This window comes from Leptodactylus fuscus, chromosome 1, assembly GCF_031893055.1.
Source record: "Leptodactylus fuscus isolate aLepFus1 chromosome 1, aLepFus1.hap2, whole genome shotgun sequence".
Taxonomy (NCBI): Eukaryota; Metazoa; Chordata; class Amphibia; order Anura; family Leptodactylidae; genus Leptodactylus; species Leptodactylus fuscus.
The window spans coordinates 345,098,872-345,125,004 of NC_134265.1; the positions used below are offsets into that span (position 1 = coordinate 345,098,872).

At 42.9% G+C, this 26,133-nt stretch overlaps 1 protein-coding gene across 3 annotated transcripts in view; it reads left to right on the top strand.

Annotated features, from left to right (window-relative positions):
- The window catches only part of LDB2 (LIM domain binding 2), a 306,202-nt gene that overhangs the window by 228,375 nt on the left and 51,694 nt on the right, over positions 1–26,133 (top strand). For all 3 annotated transcript variants that reach the window (XM_075261646.1, XM_075261655.1, XM_075261663.1), the window contains exons 4-5: positions 1,187–1,309; positions 7,337–7,420. In XM_075261646.1, the coding sequence (XP_075117747.1) occupies positions 1,187–1,309; positions 7,337–7,420 (207 nt within the window). The remainder of the gene's footprint in view (positions 1–1,186; positions 1,310–7,336; positions 7,421–26,133) is intronic.

Below are 26,133 nucleotides of genomic sequence, written 5' to 3' on the forward strand. Positions count from 1 at the left end.
CATAAGTCATTCCACTGGGTCTTCACTGCTTCTTACAAACATCTTCATTTTACTGTATCTTTTGTATACAGTGTATGTATTCCTCCTCATACAGTATGTGCTATAATATTATACTGAAATGGGTGGCATTTGGAAAGAACTTACTGTATCACCTGTTCTTATTAAAGAGGACCTGGCAACAGATCCGAAAAACTCAAAGACCAATCATTTTAACCAAATCTGTTCCGCCATTCCAATGTTTCCAATGGGAGGCAAAGATGGAAGCAGGACGCTGAAAAAATAAGCGTCCTGCTTGATCCTGCCGAATATTCTGAGGCCGAACACGTGGCGCAAGATACTCGTCTGATCGGTCCCATGAGAAAAAAAATAACCAGAGACAGGAAAAACGTTAAAACAATTCCTGATAGTAAGAATTATTCTTGTGTCAATTTGCATGTATACAACTGTAGAGATGAGCGAGTAGTATTCGATCGAGTAGGTATTCGATCGAATACTATGGTATTCGAAATACTCGTACTCGATCGAGTACCACTCGCTATTCGAATGGAAAAATTCGATGCAGAACCAGTGTTGATTGGCCGAATGCTATACAGTCGGCCAATCAACGCTGGTTCTTCTCCTACCTTCAGAAGTCTTCTCCGTGCAGCGTCCCCGCGGCGTCTTCCAGCTCTGAATTCACTCTGCCAGGCATCGGGCCTGGGCAGAGCCGACTGCGCATGCCCGCACTACAAGAAAATGGCCGCTTTGACTGTAAGCGGCCATTTTCTTGTAGTGCGGGCATGCGCAGTCAGCTTGGCCTGATGCCTGGCAGAGTGAATCCAGAGCCAGAAGACGCCGCGGCGACACTGCGCAGAGAAGACTTCTTGGAGAATCCAGCCCGACCCTCACTCGTGGACTTGGTAAGTATAATTTGATCGAACGTTGCCTACCCCTGAAACGAGCATTTTCCCCCATAGAGTATAATAAGATTCGAGATTCGATTCGAGTAGTCAAATATTGAGGGGCTACTCGAAATGAATATCGACTATCGAGCATTTAACTACTCTCTCATCTCTATATCACTGTTATCCTGCCATGTAAAGTATATACTGTAACAGACAAACAATAGTTTTAACCTTTTCCTTGCTGCACCTGGCAAAGATAAAACCTTCTGAGGATATAAACGTCCCTTTGCTTCTTTTTGCAGGTATGCACTGAAGGCCGTCTCATCCTGGAGTTCACATTTGATGATCTCATGAGAATCAAGACATGGCACTTTACCATTAGACAATACAGAGAATTAGTACCTCGCAGCATACTAGCCATGCATGTAAGTACCCTATACAATAAAGGATGTCAGACAATGACTCAAGGACATTCGTATTACTAAGTCTGTGGTCTTGGGTTCAACCGACTCATCCAAACGTCCCCAACAATTAATAATGGTCTAATTCCTATAATAAGGACCCGCTATCTAGAGCCCAGCATTTATATTGACTGCATTATAGTGTCCTCCATATCCTCCAATTTGTATACTGTATTTCATAAAATTAACAAAAATGGTATGAGACAGAGCTTGCCATCTTGTCTCCCATGCTCCATATAACACAATATACAGATGTGCCCTTCCTTATCTTTCCTCTTGGCTCGCAATGTCCCGAGATGTGAAGAGTGAGATCATCAGCTTTTTAAAAAAACAGGATCCAGCACAAGATGTCTATTTTACTTGTGGCCACCCACTGGTTGTATTGGGAATTGCAGCCTGTCAAAGGTGTTAAAGGGAGTCTATCATTTGAAAAACTTATTTGCAACTTAAACACGTTGGAGTAGCCTTAGGCTGCATTCACACGGAGTAAACGCTGGCGTTTTTTGTGTGTTTTTTGCACATAGCGCCGCGTTTACGCCGCGTAGCGTCGCGTTAACGCCGCGTATACGCCACGTTAACGCCGGGCAACGCCACCGCTAAATAGCGCGGCGTTAACGCGGCGTATACGCGGCGTTAACGCGACGCTACGCGGCGTAAACGCGGCGCTATGTGTAAAAAACACACAAAAAACGCCAGCGTTTACTCCATGTGAATGCAGCCTTAAAAGGGATTCTACCATTAAAACTTTTTTTTTTTTTTTTTTTTGCGGATAAGACGTCGGAATAGCCTTTAGAAAGGCTATTCGTCTCTTACCTTTAGACGTGGTCTCCGCCGTGCCGTTTCTCAGAAATACCGTTTTTTACCAGTATGCAAATTAGTTCGATTGCAGCGATGGGGGTGGGCCCCAGCACTCAAACAGCGATGAGGGCGTCCCCACCGCTGCCAGAGAAGTGTCTCCTTCTTCGTCCGCTGCGTCATGTTCCATGTCTTCTTCCGGTGCAGGCTCTTAACCTAGCAGAGCAGACTACGTAGGCGCACAGGCCACGGGAAAATGGCCGCTAACAATACTGTGAAAACACCCATTTTCCCGTGACCTGTGCGCCTGCGCAGTCTGCTCTGCTAGAAGTTACGAGCCTGCGCCGGAAGACATTGAATATGACGCTGCGGACGAAGAAGGAGGTGGTGCTTGGAGACACTTCTCTGGCAGTGGTGCAGACGCCCTCATCGCCGTTTGACTGCTGGGGCCCGCCCCGATCGCTGCAGGAGAACTCATTTGCATACCGGTAAAAACCAGTACGGTATTGTATTCAGTTTTTTTTTATGAAAAACCGGAGTCCCTAACCAAATATATGCTAAGGTAAGGGTGGACACTCCTGTGACACCCCAATAGCTAACTTCCATATTCCCAAACTCCAGGATCTAAGCCGCAAATTGACACCTACTCACCACATACCGCCAAATCCGAGCGCACTAAGATTATTATTATAATTTAGAGCCTGTAACAATTTAACAAATAAAAATAAAAAGCAATAAATATAAGATGAAAAATCAACTTTGCATTAGGTCTTAATTAGAAATTTCCTGCTGTTTTGTATCTACGTCTCTTATGTAGACTGTACATCTCCCTGGAAACAGACCGCAGACGTAGTCTATGGAGCAGGATTCTGCAGTCTGATACTTTCCTCTATTTGTTCCTTAGGCCGGGTTCACACGGAGTATTTTGGTTCGTAATGTGGAATGTAGACGCCGCGGGAGCTTTTGCGGGTCGTATATGCTCCCATTGTTTTCAATGGGAGCCGGTACCGTATACGCGGCGCTATTTTGCGGCCATGATTTGTCAGGTTTACCAGAAGTAAAGGCAGGCTTGGACTGGCCCACAGGTGAACAGGCAAATCCCCTGGTGGGCTCCTGAGTCAAGTGGGCCCCTGGCAGGGCACAGTACACTCAATGTGAATAATACGGATACTCATTGTACAGCATCTCAACCGGGCAATGTGTTGGTATAATATACTGGGTAGATTATTTAAAGAGAACCTTTCATGTCCTCGGGTACATGTGGTTTTATACACTGCTAGAAAGCGACAGTGCACTGAATTTGGCGCACTGTGAGCTTCCCCATTGCATGCCCCGGAACAAGAGGTATCGGTGCAATTACCGATAGCTCTTCACTGTCAGAAGGGCGTACCTGACAGTCTAGCTGGGAATGCCCCTCCTGACAGTAGTGTCCATAACTCTATACTGTCAGAGGGGGCGTTCCTTACCACCCAAACAAGATGCTGAGCAGTGAGGAACGCCCCCCCCCCCCCCCCCCCCGTACTAGTCTATGGGTGAATACAGTCAGGAGGAGGTGGTGAGGGCATTCCTCACTACTACGTATCATGACTGGGTGGTAAGGAACGCCCCCTCTGACAGTATAGAGTTATGGACAGGAACTGTCAGGAGGGGCGTTCCCAAGCTAGACTGTCAGGAATGCCCTTCTGACAGTGAAGAGCTATCGGTAATTGCACCAATATCAATTCCCCCAGGGCACATAACAGGAAAGCTGACAGTGTGCTAAATTCAGTGCACTGTTGGCTTTCTAGCGGTATATAAAACCGCATGTACCCGAGGACATGAAAGGTCCTTGTTAAGACCCTATCCAGTTTATTTTGTATATACTGTAGAGACATTGGGCTGCTGAGGTCCCATCTCCTCAATCGCACTGCAAGATCCCCAAGGACCAATCGTCTTGCAGTGTCTCGCTGCTGCAGTGTGGGCACCTATCCCTGGCTGATAGAGTGACGAGGCCCCTAGTCCAAGACCAGAGCCAGACAGTAGACTACGGACAGGGTCCAGACCCGAAACAATCTGAGGCAAAGGATAGACAACACTGAAACTAGACTACTGAAAAAAATCAAATATATTGTAAACAATTCCGGAATTTCCGCACATGTAGGTGTATAGCAGACCCCCAGGATTAAGCGAATGGCGCATGACTACACAGAGTTTGTTGTCTGCTGCCTTGGAGAAGCATAGTCTGCATTGAAGCTGTAAATGTTTCGTTATCACTGATTACAAAGTTCCTTCATTTCTCATGTAATGGTAAATCAGTTTGTATTGATTATACAATAGAAATAAAAGTGTAAATGTCACAGTATATATATGTCACAGTATACAACCTGTTAGTAATGGCGGCAAAGTATACATGACAAAGGAGGGAAGAACCCATCTTACATATTGTATGAAGTCGTGACGGATATGTACGGATTGGTTCAGAACAATAAGCACGGTGAATTCACGAACGCAACGCGTATCGTTGTGACAAATGAAACATACAACAAACAAGACAAGAAAAAAGGAGTGTTGAGAAGGAAGGAGGGAAGAAGACTCCTTTACTCCTTTACTCCTCATTAGGAGGAGCTATCAAGTCCCAATTTGCCAAACAAGGACCCTCAGACTGGCAGAAGAGATCTGGTTACATAAAGGGAGTTCTTTCGAGGGCGGACAAGCAGAAGAAGTAATCTATAGCAAGGAAGAGAGACGGCTTTATTATTTCTATATTTCCTTCATTTATATAGCGGTTTGCAGATGTTTGGAAGTGTAACGCTGAAGACAGAATAAAGAACCGCAGTACAGATTGTATAGATGGAGCAGCCATTAAATATAAGTTCATTGCACCACCTTCGCACTGCGGCACGTAATGAATTGGCAGCTGTCATTCGAAGTAGCACAAAATGAACATTTTTTAACCCAGTTGTTAATATTTGTTTAACAGCTGCCACATCTGGAGCTCAGTAATATAAGTGTATATATGTGGTAGCCTGGCTACTCCCTCGTCCCTGTCCAGTGGCGTAACTAGGAATGGCGGGGCCCCGTGGCGAACTTTTGACATGGGGTGTCCCCCCTCCCCCCCGACTGACACCAAAGACCTCGACCGACCCCCTCCTACGCATCCATGTGCGCTCTATTATGCCCCATAGTGGCCCCTGCACACATATTATCCCCCATAGTGGCCCCTGCACACAGTATTATGTCCCATAGTGGCCCCTGCACACAGTATTATGCCCCATAGTGGCCCCTGCACACAGTATTATGTCCCTTAGTGGCCCCTGCACACAGTATTATGTCCCATAGTGGCCCCTGCACACAGTATTATGCCCCATAGTGGCCCCTGCACACAGTATTATGTCCCTTAGTGGCCCCTGCACACAGTATTATACCCCATAGTGGCTCCTGCACACAGTATTATACCCCATAGTGGCCCCTGCACACAGTATTATACCCCATAGTGGCTCCTGCACACTGTATTATCCCCCATAGTGGCCCCTGCACACAGTATTATGCCCCATAGTGGCCCCTCCACACAGTATTATCCCCCATAGTGGCCCCTTCACACAGTATTATGCCCCATAGCGGCCCCTGCACACAGTATTATCTCCCATAGTGGCCCCTGCACACAGTATTATGTCCCATAGTGTCCCTGCACACAGTATTAACCCCATAGTGGCCCCTGCACACAGCATTATACCCCATAGTGGCCCCTGCACACAGTATTATCCCCTATAGTGACCCCTGCACACAGTATTATGTCCCTTAGTGGCCCCTGCATACAGTATTATCCCCCATAGTGGCCCCTGCACACAGTATTATCCCCCATAGTGGCCCCTGCACACAGTATTATTCCCCATAGTGGCCCCTGCACATAGTATTATACCCCATAGTGGCCCCTGCACTCAGTAGTATGCTCCACTGAGGACACCCATAAACAATTATTATACTCTGGGGTATTTTCAGACCCCAGAGTATAATAATCGGAGACCCGGGGGAATAAAAACATAAAAAACTACTGTTTCTTACCTGTCCCCCAGCTCCTATGCTGTCGGCCTCTGCTGCCATCCTTCTTCAATGACGTCGGACGACACATGACCCGGGACGCAGGCCGGGTTCATGTGACGTCAGACAACTAGGAAGGAGGCCTGGCAGGATCATGGAGAGGTAAGTAACAGTGTTTTTTATGTTTCTTACCTCTCCCGGTCCACCAATCATTATACTCGGGGGTCTGAGTTGACCCAATTATAATGATAGCAGCGGTAGCGGCTGTCACCGGGCCCCTAATGTCCCGGGCCCTGTGGCAGCTGACTCTGCTGCTACGGCAGTAGTTACGCCACTGTCCCTGTCAATGGCAGCATCTTGGGGGTTAAATAAATAAGAATATTGAGGATTCTGACCCAAAATCAGAAGCAGATTCCAGCCTGATTCTAGCTCCGAGCGTCCTGTTTGAGACTCCATTCATGGAAAGCCGTGAAGATATGCTGGTGCCCTGCATCATAATTCTGACGTGGCAAGTTGGGGGTGGAAAATGAAGCGGGATCCAAGGTGGAATTTCTTAATTTTCCACTGTGTGAACAACCTTCCTATGGTATACCGGGGTGGCTTTGGCTTTTTTTTTTCTTTTTTGAATCAACTGTTTTCTTTTGGATTATTCCAAAAGATACCAGCTGATATTTTATTCACTGATCCCCGCTCCTACTCAGGTCCAGATCTACTTTGGCTCCATGGATTGTGGCACGTTAAAACCTGAAAGAACATCTGGAAGTTACATCTAGACCTAGTGTGGATGCCACAAAAGGGGGCAATATACTGTGTAGGGGGTCAATAAAGGGGGCAACATGATATGTGGAGGTGAGTAAAGGGGGCGTTATACATTTAGAAACCTGCATTTGTCTCAGTATCCATGGAACAAATGTCTCTTTACTATCACAGCAACGCCTCTCTGTTATAACAGTAAAAATATTCAGGAAAAAGGTCCAGTCAATAAATGATGACTTTTTAATATCAATTCCTTCTCTGTATTCAGTATATAATCAGCCATCCAATGCTTATATAATACAGTATATACATTTTGGAGATCTTTTTCTTCCATTCAGATCAATAATGTCATATGGTGTTGAGTGTATACATTATTACTGGCTACTTGTATGGAATTGTAATATGTGTTTCTTCTATATACAGGCACCAGACCCCCAGGTGCTAGAACAACTCTCCAAAAATATAACTAGGATGGGTCTAACCAACTTCACCCTCAACTACCTCAGGGTAAGTAACAAGGGAATGCTATCATGTAAACTAAATTTGGAGAATTTGGGGTTCTATGGATAGTTATATAGCACCAGCATATTCTACAGACGTATAAATATGTACTATACCGGCTAATTCCAAATATTAGACAAAAATGTGAAAGGGAACCTACGAGGAGCACTGGACTAGATTTGAGCCCAGGACTCCACTGAAGGTGACTGCTGTAAAATCCATATGAATGCCATAAAGCTGAGGCCACGCGTCATGGAATATATTCCTTAGGCTGCTTCGCTCGCTTTTCCCCGATCTCACAGGTAATTTATTACCTGTGCTATGGGGGTCAGCTTTAATATAAGCAGCCAGACCCCATACCACGGGTAATTCATGACCTGTGAGACTGAGGAAGGAGAAAAGGGCAGAGCGACTTGGGGTTTGGAGTCACCTAGGGGTCAGAAAGTTACTTCCTATCTCGTCATCCAGGGGTGGAAAATTACGTGATCCCTGGACCAGGTAAGTCAATTCCAACTTGCTGGACAACCCGTTTAATATGATAGATAGCAATAAAGTAATAATGTTACTAAATACAGTCATATATCATAAGAGTATAGTATTCCAGGCAGTATATCCCCTTCATATTCATTGTTCATAGCCCACTGTCTAGGGTTATGGTTCTTCTCCATGCTTGTGCAGATCTATTAGTTTGATAGATAGAATGGATCGGTTGTTAGGAACATCAATGATAAAGCCAGTACAGTAGTCTCTGGCCTGACCACCTCTACGCAGCTCTGTAGAGGACAATGTATGACTCCAACGCATGTGCAAGAACCATGAAGCTACTCAGAAAAGCTGCAGACCATACACTGTTGGCCAAAAGTATTGGCACCCTGCAATTCTGTCAGATAATACTATAATTCTTTGGTATTATTATCTTCATTTAATTTGTCTTTAATGGAAAACCACAAAAAGAATTGTCAAAAAGCCAAATTGGATATAATTCCACACCAAACATAAAAAAGGGGGTGGACAAAAGTATTGGCACTGTTTGAAAAATCATGTGATGCTTCTCTAATTTGTGTCATTAACAGCACCTGTTACTTACCTGAGGCACCTAACAGGTGGTGGCAATAACTAAATCACACTTGCAGCCAGTTGAAATGGATTAAAGTTGACTCAACCTCTGTCCTGTGTCCTTGTGTGTACCACATTGAGGGTGCCAATACTTTTGTCCGGCCCATTTTTGGAGTTTTGTGTAAAATGATCAATGATTTGACTTTTTTTTTTCATTCTCTTTAGTGTTTTTTCATTGCAAGCAAAATAAATGAAGATATTAATACCAAAGGGTTTGTGCTTGTAATCATTTTCTGGAAGAAACTGAGTATTATCTGACAGAATTGCAGGGGTGCCAATACTTTTGGCCAACACTGTAGCCATCAATACTGCTGCTTGGATATCTTTCTTGTAGAGATGGATGAACCTCACAAGATTAATTTCAATAAATATTTGTGAGGTTCATCCATCCATTTCATTTTGGGGCATTTTGGTGCTATTATCATACTCATGGAAGGGTTATTATTATACTTACACAAGCATCGTGACACCACCATGCCCAACATGACCACTGAAGCTTATGATTGGGGTTTATTACATCAGCCAGGAGGTCAGAAGAGGCTAAAGGGTAGCCCAAAGTGGGTATCAATATTTATTTTATTGCCCCACCTTCCCTGGACCTCTACTTATTATACTCTGGAGTCTGAAGACGTCCCGGAGTATAATAGTTATCCATGGATGACGGACCCAAAAGTTTTGAGTTCGGGTCGGGCTCAAATTTTTCAGAATATTTGTTCCACATCTGGTTCAATCAAAATTGGCTCACTTATATTCTACTGGATGTTATCATTCCTCTTGCCAAATGGGTGTATCCCTACATGTCCTGGCACTGTCATTGGCACAATGTAGTATATACCCAACCCCCCGCCCAAAACTCTCCTGCGCTCTTGAGCCTTGGATGCACGCAGGAAGATGTAGGAGGAGAAGGTCTATAACAGTATTCCTTTCCTAACAATCTGGCTGGAGGGACGATGGGGGTAAATTTCAAATGTCAGTTGAGGATTTCAATGAACATAGGCTGTGAATGTTATCTTTTTGTGCTGCGTCTGTGGAAGACTCTGCTCGTTTTTGGTAATTTGCTAATTGTACGGCCATTTGCATCTCGCTGCGCGTGGAATGATTTTCTCATTGATGTTTCACCTCACATGTCAGCTGGAGGTCTTCATTAATAAATATGATTCCTTTACAGCAATTTCGGGGATCTATTGAAGCTGTTCGGTAAAACCAAAAATATTCTGACTCATTTTGTAGTGCTGGTACAATGCTTTCGTCAAAAGTGTGTTTTTGTCATTTTGCCGCCTGTATGCTTCTTCATGTGCACATTGGTGGAGACCAAAGCAAGGTGACAACACTGAAGTACATAGGGGGGTGCCCTGATTTGGGGACAGTGTACCTGGAGCACTACTAGTTATTATTTCTATCACTAGCTCAGGGCAACCCAAGGTTGTCCTATTAGGATGGCTATTGGAGACGCATTGGGAAAATAACACGTAGAGTTGAGGTACAAACATTTTATGGAAAGCAGTAGAGCTACAGCATGTTTTAAGACTGAAGAAGGAAGCCAGTGACCATTGACCCACCAAAACATAGAACAACTTCAATGTAGGCAATAACTTACACCAAAACTGAAGCCATTGCCCCATCCATGCAAGACCACAATGCTGAACCCGTTATCCTGTATTTAAGTTTCTGTAAATTCACATTGTATTTCAGTTTACTAGTTATATCCACTTAAGAAAACAGCAATACGATGAGACCATTGCACAGATGTGGGGATCCGAGGGATTGGATGCCACCGATCAAACATGGATGGTCTATCCTGAATATAACCTATCAGAGTTACAGTTATAGTGTTTATATTGTGTAACATTATTACATTCGGCGGTTTACGAATGCTCTTGGCCATTACAAGGTTCAAGTATGATCTTTGCTCAAAGTCCCCAGATTTTCAATGTATTAGGAACAATCTGATTGTAGGTTTTCTTCACCAGATTTAATTGGAATCCTCAATCTTCTTCACTTCTGATCGGCATGTACAGATATGTTCAGAAATATTATGACTCGTATATAAGGATTTCTATCAGAGTAGTATAAAGCAATGCCTTCTATGGTTCGACTGATGTTTGAATGAGACCCAAGAGATTATGAGCGAAAAGGAATAAAAAGTCTGAGCCATCGACATTTCTGTAAGATGCCTAAAGAGTAGCTAACCTTTCAGCAGACTTTGCATAAATCAATAGTACAATGTGAACAGAAGAAATAACACTCTCTCAGAACATAATGTGGCTTGTATTCTCCATTCTTACCTCTATATGTTCTAATTTTCAGTTTTCCCTGAGCTGGTGGGTGGAGACTTGTTGACTGCTATGATATCAGCCATACACCCCGGACAGAAAGTAGAGAAGAATATGCACAACTAAGGCTAGGTTCACATCTCAATTGGAGACTCCACCATTGAAACCAATAGAAATCCTGCACAGAGGACTTTTCTCTCCTCCAGTTTCAGTATAAAAATAGCGGACACCTGGCAGGGGCTATTATAGTCAGGCATACATGGCAGGGGTCCTCAAACTATGGCCCGCGGGCTACATGTGGCCTGCCGAAGACATTTTTCCGGCCTGCCGCATGTTGCCCACGCACCTTCGCCCTGATTGCACACTAACAGGGAATCCAGTATAGGAGTCCCCATTAGTGAGCGATCGCTGCTTTCAGTTGTATGTGAAAATGCACATACAACTGAAAGCAGTCAATGCAGGCTGCGATCCGCACAACTGCGGCCTACACTGACTGCAGAGTGTGACCTCTGCCCCGAAACAGGTACGATGACATAAGTTATCAGCCCCTGCAGTCAGAAGAAGGAGGACACCCAGCGGCTCTTCATGGATAAATAGTGTGTGTGTGTAAAGGGGGGGAAGGCGTACTGAGGAGCATATAATACTGTGGGGGGGGGGGTTGGGGCATACTGAGGAGCATATAATACAGTGTGGGGAGTGTACTGAGGAACATACAATATAATACTGTGGGGGGGGGCGTACTGAGAAGCATATAATACAGTGTGGGGCATGTACTGAGGAACATATAATATAATAATGTGGGGGGGCGTACTGAGAAGCATATGATACTGTGTGTATGTGGGGCGGACTGACGAGCATATAATACAGTGTGGGGCATGTACTGAGGAGCATATAATACTGTGTGGGGGGAGTACTGAGGAGCTTATAATACTGTGGGGGGGAGTACTGAGGAGCTGATAATACTGTGGGGGGGGAGTACTGAGGAGCTTATAATACTGTGGGGGGGTGTACTGAAGAGCTTATAATACTGTGGGGGGGGAGTACTGAGGAGCTTATAATACTGTGGGGGGTGTACTGAGGAGCATATAATACAGTGTGGGGGGCCATACTGAGGAGCATATAATACAGTGTGAGGGGGCGTACTGAGGAGCATATAATACTATGAGGGGAGCTACTGTGGAGCGTATAACCTTAATTTTTTTTAACTATATTTAAATGGTCTGAGGGACAGTGAACTGGCCCCTATTTTAAAAAGTTTGAGGACCCCAGGTCTATGGCTTCCGTGAGTAACTCCTGTGTTTGTGGTCCGTCTCCTTGGCGGACCTAAATGATGGAGAGCCAGCCTATTTCACTCACTATCAGCAAGGTCATATAGGACAAGAAGTAACCTGTATTGATGTGAGTAATGCACTTGGGCAGAGATTTCAGAGTGATAGTCAGTGATTTACATTGGCATTGAAGTGGATGAAATTTCTACAGATCTCATCTCCACGCTGTGAATAAAATTGGGATTGTAAATGCAGATTTTACAAATCTTGTCAATTATTGCACAGGTTAAAAGCTGAGACCTGCGGTGATTCTTTAAAAAAAATATCCGATTCTGAGTAATTTTTGCAAAGGCAGCTTGCAGGAGAGTTTTTCTTGACATAAATTCAGAAGTGTTTTGGCTGTGTGTCACCATGGCCTTAGGTAGTCAGCAAATACCGTAAATAATAGCTATATACGGAGGCCTATGGGAGACTAGGTGAGCGTGCGGAGTATTGTAGCTGTGGTATATGTCCCACACAGTCCATTAAATAATAATAACGTAATTGTAGCAGAGTCTACAAAGTGGAGATGATTCATTCCATTAAGAACTATTATGCTGATAAGTCATATAGACCTGACTTACTATAACATTCTTCATAATGCATTACTAATGTTATAACTACCTGTCCGTCATGCTGAAATATTAATAACTTTCCATATTAATAGAAGATGCAAAATATTCTGAAGATGCCATTCCCTCAAGTAAGGACTAAAGTTACAAAGTGGTGGGGGTGGCAGGGTACAAGATACAGTAACTGGATACTAACTAATCTATTCATTATTGTCTGTCTCAAAGTCATTAATGTATGTATAATTGGAGACGATCCGAAGCATCAGACAAAAGTATGGAACCAAACCAACGTCCAAGGAGAGGATCACCTCCATCGGTAGAGAACACCAGCATGTAGACACTTATAGGATCTAAAGTTACCTCCAAAGGATTGTCTTCTGCTAATCCATTCTTATATTATTATTACTTCAGAGGCTACGGCCAATGGAGGAACCATTAGTCCAATCCTAAAGCAAATATCCCTTACACATATTTTCAGTGTTGTACTTTCTATAATGCCATGCCAGCTTTCCTCGGCAGATGGTAGCGCCCTTTCGTTGGCCAACGCTCTACTGCTAGAATACGATGCTCTGTCCATGGGTTGTACAAGTGAGCCATCTTACGGCCATTGTAAGGGTCAGTACCATACCTGGTTTCAACCAATCATCTATTCTCAAGCTTCCAAAGGACTCTTCTCCCATTCCTCCTTATTGATTCCTGAGTCTACAAAATCAACCAGTCATATATTCTTGATATTTTCTTGCTCAACCTCTACCCGTCTGCTACACACAACTTAAAGACTTCTTTGACCTCTACACCATCGGACTTAAGCTCCCTCAGTACTATGGCTTGGTGTCTTCAGCTTCTAAGTGCTAGGCAGTACTAATGTAGAGTACCCCAGGGGAGCAACCTGAGGATTTCCGGTTAGAAATTCAATGCCATGTTAGGGTTAAGATTCAAAAACATACAATCAATTAACTTCCAGTCCCAAACTGAAATCCATTGGTGACCCATTGGTCCACGCTCCCTATTTATAATTACATTACAAGAAGTCATAACTTAGGTATAGTGCATATAAATGTACTTAGAGGGAGTCAAGTCCAGATGCTTCCCAAACCAATACTAGCCTGGTGTCATATGGAGGCCTTGAATGGGAGAAGAAACTTAACTACAAACCAATGGGCAATGCAGAGATATTTATCTTTTTATGAGTATACTGGTCAACCTGCAAGTACACCGGGGTGGGTCCAAGTTGTCAGATTTTCCTATAGACATCAATCACTGGTACAGGACATTTAGAGCACTTGTGTCTGTAGTCAAATCAGACCCCGCCTCCGAAGCACTTGAAGTTGATTTGCTTACCCATATGGCTTGTGGCCATAGACTGATGTTACTGTTCCTATTAGAGACTTCTGTACACGTTATTATTGGTTTCTGAGCCATTCTAGAGCCGACCTACTCCCTTTAAAGGGATTTTCTTTGGATACTGATGAACTATCCTCAGGACAGGCCATATGGATCTGATAGATCTGGCACCAGAACCCCAAATCATTCAGCTCTTCCAGGTAGCCGTCAGCCATCAGAAGCTACTGTATATGGGAGACAATGCTTAACGCAGAAGGTGTCAGATATGGAAACCCCACAGATGCAATACTAATGTGGCCTATTCTGATGATAGGTTATTATCGGTATCAAACTTGCCCAGGGGAAACCCTTTCATCCAGAACATGGTGGCTTTAAAGGGATTCTGTCAGTAGAGTTCCAGTAGAACTGCTTCTACACTTTCCAAAGATGCCTTTCTTATTCTGCATTGCAGCGCCATTTTCATGAAGCTCAAGGTTTTATTCTTATTCAAATTCGTTGAAAAATCCTTTATGGGCATTTCTTTTCCACTACATCCAATCACCCCTAACTTCAGACAAAATGTGGTGATGTCACCCAAACAATAGGGGGCAGGGGTGGTGGCTATTATCTAGAGCAGAGAGTGAAGCCCCAGCAGGAGAAGAAGGGCCCCTAAAGCCTTTTTTCAGCTAACTTGCAGATTTTCATGAAAATGGAGCTGCAATGCAGGATAAGAAAAGGCATCTTTGGAAAGTGTAGAAGCCAACCCTACAATGTGCCGTTTTCCCTTCCTGTCAGGGTGGCAATGGTGAGACTGTTTTAATATGGATCCATGAAAGGTGGCCAAAAGTTATGTCCTACAGGGCACCTGGCAGATCTGTGCGGAGCTTTCATGCGACCTAACACTTCCCATGTCCTACAAGATTATATTGAAAAGTTTATGTTTGAGAACGGTTTTTAATATAATCTCCAGAGTAATAGGGGGTGCCATCAATAACGTCGGCCGCTGTTATATTGTTTGCAATTAAGTTTAAGCCAACACTAAAACCCACCAATAAATGAGATGAAGCCCACACCTCATGTTTGTGGATGATGAGAAACACTTCTGTTTAATGAGGCAAAACTCCCACCTGTAATGTATTTAATTAGAGATATTGCGAAAGATGGAGTCGGATATTCAGCAGAACCAGAAAACACATGAAGAGGAAAATCAAACTATATAGCAGGAAATAGATTTGATTCCCCGGAGTTATATTTTCAGCCTTTCTGAATGACCCAGGAACGCTGAGATACCTATGTGGATTGCAGCCTACACGGTGGATACCTGCAACCCGTAATTTTGTACTGCAGGAATCTAACATTTTGCTGATAAACATGTAGTTTTCACAAGAGGTCGTCGTAAGACCCAACATTTCCCATTTCAGCCAGGACAAAATATTTTGCTTCTGTTCCTCCTCTATACTTTCCAAAAATTAGCGGGTTAAAATAGCAAGAATAAGATGGTAGAATATATAAAATAATAGAATAGATTTATTCAGCCCTTGGTATTATGAGATTAGTCAGGATACTAAGGTGTTGTATATGTATAGAATTAAAGGGATTCTACCATTAAAACTTTTTTTTTGTGGATAAGACGTCGGAATAGCCTTTAGAAAGGATATTCGTCTATTACCTTTACCTTTGGTTTTTACCGGTATGCAAATGAGTTCCCTCGCAGCAATGGGCGGCGAGCCCTAGCACTCAAACAGCGATGGGGCCGTCCCCAGCGCTGCCGGAGAAGTGTCTCCAAGCGCCGCCTCCTTCTTCGTCCGCAGCGTCATGTTCAATGTCTTCTTCTGGCGCAGGCTCGTAACTTCTAGCAGAGCAGAGCAGACTGCGCAGGCGCACAGGTCATGGGGAAATGGCTGCTGACAATACTGTGCAAGCGGCCATTTTCCCGTGACTAGTCTGCTCTGCTCTGCTAGAAGTTACGAGCTTGCGGCGGAAGACATTGAAGATGACGCGGCAGACGAAGAAGGAGGAGGCGCTTGGAGACACTTCTCTGGCAGCGGTAGGGACGCCCTCATTGCTGTTTGAGCGCTGGGGCCCGCCCCCATCGCTGCGAGAGAACTCATTTGCATACCGGTAAAAACCGGTACTTCTAAGGAATGGCGCGGCGAAGACCACGTCTAAAGGTAAGAGACGAATAGCCTTTCTAAAGGCTACTCCGACGTCTTATCCACACAAAAAAATGTTTTAATGGTAGAATCCCTTTAAGCATGGAGCCTGTATAACCATCTCTGTGTGCCATAATGTACAGTGTATGGGGCTGTGGGTTAAATATATTCTCCCATAGAAAAACTGGGCAATGCTATTAAGGTGCAATAGCCCGTAATACAGAATATAGTACCATATGGCACCTATATGCTTCAGCTCTCAGAGTTCATGCTCCATAGGCTTCTATGTATGCCATAGCAAAGCCATATAATACAGTTCAAAAGACCATATACACAGAAACCAATAGCAACCAAACTCACCGACTTCAGTGGGTGCGGCCAACTGTGTTATACATACCTGATATCAGAAGTGGGGGAAGGGCAGACATATTGTGAAACATGCAAGATGCTGGATGGTCATTTAAATCCCAAATTAAATAATCCCCAGAGAAAAGATAAAGGGATGTTTTTTTTTTTATTTCATTCTTCAGGGGACGTACCATTTTACCAATATAAAAAATTCTCCCATCTTTATTCCTTAGTTCAGCTAAATTCACACATTGACAATTTTTCCAACTAAAAATCAGTTATGAATGGGTTTGCTAATGCTACATGTTCATGGGTATCTGTAAGCCCCATTCAGATCAAGAAGGGGGATGACTTGTAAGGAGCTGGATTCATTACAAATTTTCCAAAAATGTTGGATTTGGCCAAACCGGAGATTTTCAGGGTTCACCATATACAAACTGTTGTACTTTGGGAAGTCCTAAAACCCCAGAACACAAGGGCTCCATGAGCGCCACGGCCTCTTCAAGGCACTGCTCTGTGGGAGTTCCACCGATCACATATAGAATGATCGAACCTAAGGATAGATCAAGAAATGTTGAGCCAGTGGCTCAGTGGTTAGCACTGCAGCCTTACAGTGCTGGAGTCCTGGATTCGAATCCTGCTCAAGGACAAACATCTGCAAGGAGTTTGTATGTTCTCCCCATGTTTGCATGGATTTCCATCCCATATTCCAAAGACTTACTGATAGGGGAAAAATGTACATTTTGAGCTCTATGTGGGGCTCGCTGTGGCTGGTAAGCGGTTAACACTGACAGGCGTCTCTTTGTACAATATTTTGACATTTTGCACACTTCTGATGTAAAGGTCTGATCCACAGAACACGACTATTTCCAGTCTTCAGAATTTCTGAGAATTGTTTAATCAGCGCAGGTACGGTAAGTGGCGTCCTGCTGCTTCACGTATATATAAATATCTGCACTTCACATGTGAAAAGACTACCGCTACATGGCTGCTCCTATTCATATGGTGTTCACATGACACAAGCATGTCATATACAGTTTATGCTGATTGGAAAATCTCTACATTCGCCGTCTCCTCTACGTTATCCCATAGTTTACAGAAATTTTCGTGACAATTCCTTTTCCAAAAACTGGAATTGGTGAGTGAAAGTAAATAGATTGATACTCATGTCACCAAACCTAGGCTTGCAGGTACTCTTGCAAAAAGTTTTTGCAGAACTGGGCAGGGAGGTTGTTCGCGCCATCTTGGAGAACTAAGCACGGATCTTCTGTAGATGTAGGTCTGCTCCAATCCGTCTGTCTCTTCATGTAACCCCAGACAGACTGGATGATGGTGAGATCAGGGCTCTGTGGGGGCCGTATCATCACTTCCAGGGTAAAGGTCACACCAAATATTGATGGGATTTACATTTCTCTTTTCATCGTTCGCTTCATTTTGTTAATGGACTAAAGTAAACTATTAACCCTTCCATTACTGGAAGCATTCATACTTTTTTCATACCTTGATAAAACCTTTGCACAGCAGTGTACCTGCCATTGTACTGTCAGCAATGAGCTGTGGCCTTAGTGTAGGGTCACTCTGTATTACTGTATGAGTATACGTCTAAGTGTATACTTGTTCTAACATGAACTCATTTCTAAGTATAGAGACACAATATAGCTCTATAATTGGTGACAGAGACAGAATTAACAGTGTCCTAGCAACAAAAATATCCTATTCCTTCTTGTTTATTAATTTCATATATATTCAATCCATGCTGTTAGTATACGCTGTGCAGGGATATGCAGCATGGCTCCTGTCTATTACAGTTCTACAAAGGTATGATAAACTTCTAACTTGGCTATTACAACGCGGTAGTATACAGGTAAGAGAGCCTGCACACGGAGTTTACGCTCGCTCATTCTGAATGTAAAACTGGATCAGAGTCAGCGGCGTAAAAAACAGATCCCATTGACATGAATGGGTGCCGGCATACGCACGCTATCCATTGAAATCAATGGGAGGATTTTTTACCTATGACTTTCAATGTGATACGCTCCCTAAACCATAATAAGCCCATGTGCTTATTATACAGTATATAATCCTATATATCACACAGCTCAGCTTCTCTCCTCTATCCTATAACCCTATATATCACAGAGCTCAGCTTCTCTCCTCTGTCATATAACCCTATATATCACACAACTCAGCTTCTCTCCTCAATCCTATAACCCTATATATCACAGAGCTCAGCTTCTCTCCTCTGTCATATAACCCTATATATCACACAACTCAGCTTCTCTCCTCTATCCTATAACCCTATATATCACAGAGCTCAGCTTCTCTCCTCTATCCTATAACCCTATATATCACAGAGCTCAGCTTCTCTCCTCTATCATATAACCCTATATATCACAGAGCTCAGCTTCCCTCCTCTATCCTATAACCCTATATATCACAGAGCTCAGCTTCTCTCCTCTATCATATAACCCTATATATCACAGAGTTCAGCTTCTCTCCCTCTATCATATAACCCTATATATCACAGAGCTCAGCTTCTCTCCTCTATCATATAACCCTATATATCACAGAGCTCAGCTTCTCTCCTCTATCATATAACCCTATATATCACAGAGTTCAGCTTCTCTCCCTCTATCATATAACCCTATATATCACAGAGTTCAGCTTCTTGCCATCTATCATATCTTGTTCTTCTTCAGGTTGGGTTTACGGTAGGATTCTAAAATGTTTGCCTGCAGCTTTGCTTGCTAACATCTAATTCTATAATTATTTTGATTTCATATATACTAAGGTAGGTAAATATGTACAAAATATACATATGCATGGAGAGAGAAAGTATATACGTAAATAATATATACATATAATACATATATTTTTATATATACACACTATATATATATATATATATATATATATATATATATATATATATATATATTCTTAATCTATTAAATAAATCTATTGATGAGAATATGTGGCGTTGGATCATCTCATTATAATCAGCCTTCTAATCTCTAGTCTATTAGTGCTCGTACACACAGACAGAATGTAGTCAGTGTATTACTGTAGATGCTGCTGTCTTATTTCCATTTTCCCCCTGTAATTTGCTGGCTCTAGGCCAAGCTATCTCTCTGGCTGGCACGTTAACATGCAGCAGGGCTCTCTGCTTCTCTCCCATCTATGAAAGCTGCACACTTCCTACAATTCAGGCTAAAAATAGAACTGGTTATGTGAAAAACACCGCTAACAGTTGGCTGCACAACTGGTTTCATGATCTCCGAGTACAGAATCCAGCAAGAAGAAAAATCTCTGCCTTGAAAATTCCAAACTTTATTGTAAATGATATTATGTTTCATTATGTTCTCCAACTTTTATTATAGTATAAAAAATTATCTGGAAAACACAAACAGGCTCAAAATTAACATAATACATATATATATATATATATATATATATATATATATATATATATATATATATATATACTTTCTATCTATATGACTATCTATCTCTATCAACCCATCTATCTATGCAGAAAATGCAGCAGCCTCTGCACCCAGCACATATATTATATAATGTATGCACATATACATAAACTAATCTGAGCTATAAACTAGATTAGATGTTATATTAGATTTTCTTCTTATACATATTTGATTAAACAATAAGAAGCATTATACCTGCCCCGACAAGGCGACCTCATTCACATAGGACCCTACACTAAACAAACATACTCCTCCTGGACCCCAAACAGATCTATAAATGTGAATACAGGGCAAGAATGAACCAGATAGATAGATAGATAGATAGGAGAGAGATAGATAGATAGATAGATAGATAGATAGATAGATAGATAGATAGGAGATAGATAGATAGATAGATAGATAGATAGATAGATAGATGATAGATAGATAGGCAGACAGACGGATGGATAGATAGTACAGTACTTTCTTATATCTATCTATCTACAGTAAAGAAACTATATATCTACATTCAAGAAAGGCTGTAATGCTCCAAAGGTTGTGGTGAACATAAACCTGTGTTTATTACTTTACATTCAGCTAGACAGAGATTGTAGGTAGATTGGAGTACTGCAACTAGAGATGAGCGAACACTAAAATGTTCGAAGTTCGAAATCCGATTCGAACAGCCGATCACTGTTCGTGTGTTCGAAGGGGTTTCGAACCCCATTATAGTCTATGGGGAACATATACTCGTTAAGGGGGAAACCCAAATCCGTGTCTGGAGGGTCACCAAATCCACTATGACACCCCAGGAAATGATGCCAACACCCTGGAATGACACTGGGACAGCAGGGGGAGCATGTCTGGGGGCATATAAATCACTTTATTACATGGAAATCCCTGTCAGCTTGCGATTTTCGCAAGCTAACTTTTTCCCATAGGAATGCATTGGCCAGCGTTGATTGGCCAGTCTCCAGAATTTGGCCAATCAGCGCTGGCTCTGCCGGAGGAGGCGGAGTCTAAGATCGCTGTACACCAGTCTCCATTCAGGTCCGACCTTAGACTCCGCCTCCTCCGGCAGAGCCAGCGCTGATTGGCCGAATTCTGGAGACTGGCCAATCAACGCTGGCCAATGCATTCCTATGGGAAAAAGTTAGCTTGCAAAAATCGCAAGCTGACAGGGATTTCCATGTAATAAAGTGAGTTTTATGCCCCCAGACATGCTTCCCCCTACACGTAGTTGAGAGTTCATTGCATTGCCAAGTCTGCTGAGTCTCTGCATAGCAGAGGTAAGTGTGTGCCGAGCTCAGCTCTGCTGCATCACCACATACCCATAGGAATGCATTGGCCAGCGTTGATTGGCCAGTCTCCAGAATTCGTCCAATCAGAGCTGGCTCTGCCGGAGGCGGCGGAGTCTAAGGTCGGACCTGAATGGAGACTGGTGTACAGCGATCTTAGACTCCGCCTCCTCCGGCAGAGCCAGCGCTGATTGGCCGAATTTTGGAGACTGGCCGATAGATAGATAGATAGATAGATAGATAGATAGATAGATAGGAGATAGATAATAGATAGATAGATAGATAGATAGATAGATAGATAGATAGATAGGAGATAGATGATAGATAGATAGATAGATAGATAGATAGATAGATAGATAGATAATAGATAGATGGATGGATGAATAGATAGATAGATAGATAGATAGATAGATAGACAGATAGGAGATAGATAGATAGATGGATGAATAGATAGATAGATAGATATGTGATGGATAGATAGATAAAATATTTTTTTCTCTCTCTCTTTCTCTTCCATCTAACAAGATAAGAGAACAGCTCTAGTAAGAAATGGAAAGTGGGTGCAAAAAACAATCCACTCAGCACTCCAATAGAGTCCGCAGTGCAACATAACCGTCCAACATGCAAAAGATCCATTTTAGATTGCAATGCAGCACTTTGGGCTAATAAAGTCTCTATTTATCGATTGCTTATATTTACCTCAAATCTATTGAGTTGCAGAGTTAATATCATTGAAAAATGACACCAGTAGAGATGAGCGAGTACCGTTCGATCAAGTAGATATTCGAGCGAATATTAAGGTATTCGACATATTCTATTCCAATCGAATACCACGCAGTAAACGCAGTAAAAATTTGTATCCCCTCCCACCTTCCCTGGCACTTTTTTGCACCAATAACTGTGCAGGGGAGGTAGGACAGGAAGCAGGAAAACCTAGGCATCAAAAAAAAAAAAATAGGAAAAAGTAATTGGCTGGCTAAATTAGGTGACCTCGGATTTATAAGAATAGTGGCAGCCATATTTGTGTCAGATGCGGTTTGGTGAGATAGGGAGAGACATCGTATTGGGGGTCAGATAGAATTTAGCTTCTGCTAGGCAGGAAAAACTACAATCAACAGCTCTTTTCAGAGCTACACTGCAGGAACAGTGTACACATACAGTGACCCTGCCAATGATGCATCAGGGTAGCATCAAGGGACGTGGGCAGGCACGTGGACGTGGAAATCCAGCTGGGGATCCAGTCCATAGTCCAGATACTGGAGAGAGGCTGCCAGCAGTGCCCCTCGTCAGTAGCACAAGAGGACGAGGACGAGGAAATCCAGCTGGGGATCCAGGCCGCAATAGCTCGACTCCAATTATATACTGGAGAGGGGCAGCCAGCAGTGCCACAACATGAAGCAGGGTGCAGGGTGTAGTGCTGGCGAGGCCCGAGTACCAGGAACCTATACCAGGGTGAATAGCAGATATTGTGGACCCGCAACCAGCATGTCCCGTCCACAGTACTGATGAGACACAGTTCCATGTGTCTGTGCCAGCACACAAGTTCGTTGTCCTCCTCCCCCTCCAACACCACCACCTTCACTGTAAATAAATAGATAAAAAAAACATTAATGTTTTAGGGCTCCCCCCAAGGGCCTAAACTCTAATTTTTTAGGGGTCACCCCAAGGGCCAAAAACTAAAACTCTGCTGGTTAGTGGCTCAGTTCACACAAAGGGCCAGAAAATCTGCAGGTAGAAGGCTGAAGTCACCTGAAGGGCCTCAATCTCTACTGGTAGCTCAGCTTAAGGGCCTGTAACTTAATTTGGAAGGGCTCACATGAAGGGCCAGAAAATTTTTGAAGGTCTCACCACATCACACACACACACACACACACACACACACACACACACACACACACACACATCCACAAAGACAGTTAACGGTGGGTACTGATGGATTTCCCATCGCCTATGGGGTAATAGAGGGTCTTTGGTGTGTTAGATGCCCCCAGACATGCTTCTCCTGCTGTCCCAGTTGCATTGCAGAGGTGTTTCCTGGGGTGTCATAGTGGACTTGGTGACTCTCCTGAGTTGAAGTGAGGTTTCCCCTGAAACGAGCATTTTTCCCCCATAGACTATAATGGGGTTCAATATTCGGTCGAATAGTCAAATATTGAGGGGCTACTCGAAACGAATATTGAATATTTCCCTACTCGCTCATCTCTAGACACCAGTCCACCATCTTCGCCCTATACCACTACAGCATTGATCCAGAAGAAAGCAAAACCGCTTATAAGACAGATGTCACGTGCGCCATACTAGGAGGGAGATTCCTTCCTGAAGTCACATTTGGCAATCAGAATAAATCCCTGAGTAAACGTCTCATCTCTACAAATCTATTTGCTATCATTTATAGTCCGTTATCTGTCTATTAGAATATATACTAATGTCAATATTATTGAGAGCGAATGAAAGAAGCCGCTGCCGCATGGTTTAATATCTTTTATTAGAATATTCTCTCAGGACTTAGGACAATTCCAGGGCTTTAGTTTAGACCAACTGGTGACAACCAGTATGGCCGCCATGTTAGATGTATAGCTGCCATCTTAGATGTATAGCCACCATGTTAGATGTATAGCCACCATGTTAGATGTATAGCCACCATGTTATATGTATAGCCGCCATGTTAGATGTATAGCCGCCATGTTAGATGTATAGCTGCCATCTTAGATGTATAGCCACCATGTTATATGTATAGCCACCATGTTAGATGTATAGCCACCATGTTAGATGTATAGACACCATGTTATATGTATAGCCACCATGTTATATGTATAGCCACCATGTTATATGTATAGCCACCATGTTAGATGTATAGCCACCATGTTAGATGTATAGCCACCATGTTATATGTATAGCCACCATGTTAGATGTATAGCCACCATGTTATATGTATAGCCACCATGTTAGATGTATAGCCACCATGTTAGATGTATAGCCACCATGTTATATGTATAGCCACCATGTTATATGTATAGCCACCATGTTATATGTATAGCCACCATGTTAGATGTATAGCCACCATGTTAGATGTATAGCCACCATGTTAGATGTATAGCCACCATGTTAGATGTATAACCACCATGTTAGATGTATAGCCACCATGTTAGATGTATAGCCACCATGTTAGATGTATGGCCACCATGTTAGATGTATAGCCACCATGTTAGATGTATAGCCACCATGTTAGATGTATAGCCACCATGTTAGATGTATGGCCACCATGTTAGATGTATAACCACCATGTTAGATGTATGGCCGCCATGTTATATGTATGGCCACCATGTTAGATGTATAACCACCATGTTAGATGTACAGTATGGCCACCATGTTAGATCTATAGCCACCATGTTAGATGTATGGCCACCATGTTAGATGTATAGCCACCATGTTAGATGTATATCCACCATGTTAGATGTATAGCCACCATGTTAAATCTATAGCCACCATGTTAGATGTATGGCCACCATGTTAGATGTACAGTATGGCCACCATGTTAGATCTATAGCCACCATGTTAGATGTATGGCCACCATGTTAGATGTATAGCCACCATGTTAGATGTATATCCACCATGTTAGATGTATAGCCACCATGTTAAATCTATAGCCACCATGTTAGATGTATGGCCACCATGTTAGATGTATAGCCACCATGTTAGATGTATAGCCACCATGTTAGATGTATAGCCACCATGTTAGATGTATAACCACCATGTTAGATGTATAGCCACCATGTTATATGTATAGCCACCATGTTAGATGTATAGCCACCATGTTAGATGTATAGCCACCATGTTAGATGTATAGCCACCATGTTAGATGTATAGCCACCATGTTAAATGTATAGCCACCATGTTAGATGTACAGTATGGCCACCATGTTAGATCTATAGCCACCATGTTAGATGTATAGCCACCATGTTAGATGTATGGCCACCATGTTAGATGTATAGCCACCATGTTAGATGTATAGCCACCATGTTAAATCTATAGCCACCATGTTAGATGTATGGCCACCATGTTAGATGTATAGTCGCCATGTTAGATGTATAGCCGCCATGTTAGATGTATAGCCGCCATGTTAGATGTATAGCCGCCATTTTATATGTATAGCCACCATGTTATATGTATAGCCACCATGTTAGATGTATAGCCACCATGTTATATGTATAGCCACCATGTTAGATGTATAGCCACCATGTTAGATGTATAACCACCATGTTAGATGTATAGCCACCATGTTAGATGTATAGCCACCATGTTAGATGTATAGCCACCATGTTAGATGTATGGCCACCATGTTAGATGTATTGCCACCATGTTAGATGTATATCCACCATGTTAGATGTATGGCCACCATGTTAGATGTGAATCGGGCCTAAAACTGAGTGTCTCCAACATTTATATGAGAATTGAAGGGAATGACAAACCTTTCTACTACTTTGTCTTGTAACGCCCTCCCTAGTGTTGCAGGTAGTAGTCAATAGGTTTCACATAGGAGTCTATTGTACCCACCCAGCAGGGTTTATGTAAAGATAGGGGAATGGATTCCTATGCCTGGTATAGAGGTCAGCCATTGACACATAGCATGAACTAAGATCAATTGTCATATTCTGAGGGGGCAGATCCCAGTCTCATTGGTGCATCCATTATTAATAGGTGATATTACCCGGCCATGACATATACACAGCAGATAGGGGACTCTTGTTTTCTGGTTCAGACAATGCATTATCCTGCTCTGTGCACTATAGTGAATTAGGAGTCAGTAGAAGGGTCTCTCTTCAGGATCCTCATCTGTTCATCATAATGGAGAGAGATTACAATGA